The 4,121-nt window shown below is 37.2% G+C and overlaps 1 protein-coding gene across 1 annotated transcript in view; it reads left to right on the forward strand.

Moving 5' to 3' along the window:
• Positions 1 to 373: 373 nt before the first annotated feature.
• The window catches only part of LOC107753009 (acetolactate synthase-like protein), a 14,979-nt gene continuing 11,231 nt past the window's right edge, over positions 374 to 4,121 (forward strand). The window contains exons 1-5 of the mRNA XM_016569090.1: positions 374 to 557; positions 715 to 870; positions 2,222 to 2,423; positions 2,511 to 2,638; positions 3,143 to 3,281. Coding sequence (XP_016424576.1) covers positions 769 to 870; positions 2,222 to 2,423; positions 2,511 to 2,638; positions 3,143 to 3,281 — 571 coding nt within the window. The 5' untranslated portion in view covers positions 374 to 557; positions 715 to 768. The remainder of the gene's footprint in view (positions 558 to 714; positions 871 to 2,221; positions 2,424 to 2,510; positions 2,639 to 3,142; positions 3,282 to 4,121) is intronic.

The raw sequence follows: 4,121 nt of genomic DNA on the forward strand, positions 1-4,121 counted from the left end.
TGTTTTATTCTTTATTATTACAGATGGTTGTGTAATGTGCAATACATGTTTAAAGGCTGAGCTATAGGCAGCTGTCAAAGTTCAGAGGTTCTTTTGTTCGAACAGTGTTAGGTTAAAGGTCATTTCAGGGTCATTGAATGACACCGTATACATTTAAATAAATGTAAAAAACATATTTTATGCCTGCGTAATTACAACAAGACACTCTTAAATAATAATAATAAAAACAACCAATCATTGACACTACCCATGTGTTTCCTGGTGGTTATACAGTACGTTACTAGAGTAACAGAGAAACGTATCAGCCTTCGTTTGGATGACTGCGCTGTCAATCACGGTATGGCGCAGCCTGCTATTCTCAAAGAGAATCAACTGAGAGCGCTGAATGTGCAAGGACAGACAATTACGCAAATAGCGGAACAGTTGTTCCGCCTATTGCGTAGCTCCCTCTCTCTCTCGGTTCATTCAGTGCTTTCTGTTTGTGTTCCTGACGCCGTCAATAGGAGTGCATTCATCGGCCTCAGCAGCAACTGGAGCTGGGGAGGAAGAGTTGGCAGGTACAGTGTTGTCTGAGGCCATAACAACATCAGACATGACAGCGTGTTGAATAATGAACGCCGTCTCGTCATTTGTCCACGGGAAAAGTCGACTTTGAAACCCACGACATTGTTAGCGGCTTGCTGATTCGCTTGTTTTCCTGCATTTGCTGGACAGATTTCTAACGGGACAGGTGGACATTAGGTCGTAAACCACCAACCCACTTTAGCGATGGACATTTCTGTGGTTTTGGGCTGCTCTCTGGGTGCTGTCCTTGGGGGTGTGATCCTTGCATCTTATAAACTGGGCCTACTTTATCAGCTATTTCATAAGGTATGAAACATTGTAACAAATCTGCATTATAATATGTAAACATTACACAACGTAGTTTGACAGATATCTATCTATCTATCTATCTATCTATCTAGTAGTGACTTTCACAATAATAAAACATGCATGTTTAATAACCATACAAGAATTGTAAACTATCAGGTGAAGAAGCACAGTTTTGCACAAGGATGTGTGCCAGGTGTACACGCATATGGCTACTTTTGCGTAACAACATCAGCAGGACTTGGGTTATTGTTGATTTATTTATTTTCAACAAAACAAAAGGTGCTGTAATGCTCTAATAGCAGGCCTGCTGTCACCTGGCCATGCTCCAACACTAAGCAATTTTTCACCTATTAAGCATTTGTATTGCATTGCCAGAAATGTATATAACAGCCTATGGTTTGTTTGTAAGGATTAAGTAAACAAGTAAAACCGGTAATGAGCGTCTCTGCACAAACTCTGTCTAGTTTCTTTTTTTTGGAAGAACAAAGAAACAAAGTAAGATTTGACTGGCATTAAATTTTTTTTTAACATGCATATATTTTTATTTTAAAATTTCCAAAGTCAAATGATAGCTTTGTGTGAAAACAGATTGAAATGAAAGTTTTTACTTACTGATAACATTCAGCTCCAGTGAGCTGCTAACTTCTCTGAGTGGACTGTGTGAGTTGAATTCAAAAATCAAATCAGTCTGTTTCGGGAACAAATTATTCATAGTTTTTGAAAATGATCGACTGATCCATTAAGAAAGATCTGACAAATGCTGCATTAATTATTAAAGTTGGCATGAAATGAAAATTCACCTTTTTTTTTTAAATGCATGCATTTCAGATCTTAGCTGTAGCTGTAGATCTTCTTGTGATCTTTTTGACCACACAATGTATAATCAAAATGTCATAACTAAAAATGACAGACTTCTCTCTGGTGATGTATGCAGAAGTTTTCCAATCATTTAGTCACTTAAAACTGCTCCTGCAAGCTCACTTTCATCTGCCTTCACTTTTGATTGCAGCACCTGCGTCTCAACATCCAATCAACAACCGATTCATAGAACCAAGTCCCGCCCTAATTTTTTCTGTCACACTTAGATGCACTGAAAAAAAAAATTGGTGTATAAAGTTATCAATTTAGTAAATTTCACAAATATTTTCAAAAAAAATTGAGCAATTAACATTGCATTAAATATGAAATTTTGAAGTAGAAAGACTCAAATGTACTCCAATAAACGTAATTTTATTTACAACTTCGAAATATCTTTTTTTTTTTTTTTGTAGTGTGTACGTCACAATATGAATGAAAATATCTGTTGCTACATCCGTTTCATTGCAACTTTAATATTCATCATTCACAGACTGAGAGACAGAGCCCTCGACATGGAGGAGAGAGTGTGGCGGATGTTTTGCGAGCTCATGGGGTCAAATTTGTCTTCACGTTGGTGGGAGGACACATCTCACCCATCCTGGTGGCCTGTGAGAAACTGGGCATCCGCATTGTCGACACACGCCACGAGGCCACAGCTGTGTTTGCTGCCGATGCCGTAGCAAGACTTTCCGGTAAGACTGAATCAAACAACAGAAAAGCGGACGCATCATGTTAGAAGAAGTAGGAGAAGCTGATAATCTTTCGTTTTGCTGATATAGGTACAGTTGGTGTGGCTGCAGTGACGGCGGGGCCGGGACTGACGAATACAGTGACTGCGGTGAAGAACGCTCAAATGGCCGAATCACCTCTGCTGCTGATTGGTGGTGCCGCTGCTACTCTCTTACAGGTCAGGAAGTGCTGTACAGACTATGAGTCACGTGCACTTCATGCGCATGTCACCTGCATGTTTGCTCTCTGCTCTGGTTGACTTATACCTCTGTAACTGCCTTATCTTTCTTCATAATTCTATCTGTGTCTTGTGTAAACACTGGATTTTATCTCAACTCCAGAGTAATTCTTGGGGAACTAGCCTTGAACAATGATAGCAAGGATTTGATTTTTAAAATAAAAAAAAAATTATTTACCCAAAAATTTTGCAATCATTTACTTGACCCTCTTGTCATTCCAAACCTGAATGACTGTTTGGTAACTAACCAATGGAAGCAACCAAAAGTCACAGACAATGAAAAATATAACGATTATTATAACTTTATAGTTGTAGTTTTCGACATTGCTGTGAACTGGCTTTTAATGATTTGAATTTTAGTGAAATAATTGTTGGGTGTCAGCTGCATCATACTCTTTATTCATTGGTCATTCATTAATATTATGTCTGATGGTTTCTTTGCAGGGTAGAGGTGCACTACAAGATATTGACCAAATGTCCCTCTTCAAGCCTCTCTGTAAGTTCTGTGCATCAGTGAGGACCGTGAGAGAAATTGTTCCCACTGTCAGAAGAGCCTTGGCCATCGCACAGTCTGGCACACCAGGTACAGCTGCACTGAAATTTACTCCTACCTGCAAACTTTTTTCCTTTCTGTGAAATTTGCCATTTTGACATTGAAACATTCTATTAACAAGATTTGTGTGTTTTTGGTGGGTAACATTATACGAATTGAAATATATATATATATATATATCATGTTGAAATACTGCCCTGCGGCCCAGTCTCCGAAGGGAGGGGATCATGCTCTGCTTCAGTATGTCACAGTACATGTTGGCATTCATGGTTCCCTCAATGAACTGTAGCTCCCCAGTGCCGGCATATATAAATATATATATGTATACTTTTTTTTTTTTCCTGTTCAATTCGTAAAATGTTATTCACCAAAAACAAAAATTCCTTGGATTTGCACAAATCATGTTAATAGAATGTTTCAGTGTCAAAATGGCAAATTTCATACATATATGGGTCAAAGACGAAAAAGGGTTTAATACTGCTTTAAATTGTTGTTGTTTTTCCAAAAAAATAATAATAATTAAAACGTTTTCCCTGATTTACAGAAGAGACCCACTAAAATGTCATTCAGTGTAACAATCTTGTCAGGCATATTTACAACAAAAATCAATTTATGACATTAAAAAACTAATTACTTTCACCCCAAATACTAATTAGTTGTTATTTTACATTTTTTAAATTTGCCACTATCCTAGGTTTTGCCCATTGGTCAGTAAGAATTTTTTACTCATTTAAAACAATCAAATTTAATATGCTCCCTTATTCTTTTATATATTTTAATATGTACAGGTCAGAATAAGCATGCTGTTTGAATTTTTACATAAATATTGCGTTACACTGAATGACAATGTAACATTATTTCAACCAAATT

This window comes from Sinocyclocheilus rhinocerous, unplaced genomic scaffold (assembly GCF_001515625.1).
Source record: "Sinocyclocheilus rhinocerous isolate Xijiao unplaced genomic scaffold, SAMN03320098_v1.1 scaffold2276, whole genome shotgun sequence".
Lineage (NCBI taxonomy): Eukaryota > Metazoa > Chordata > Actinopteri > Cypriniformes > Cyprinidae > Sinocyclocheilus > Sinocyclocheilus rhinocerous.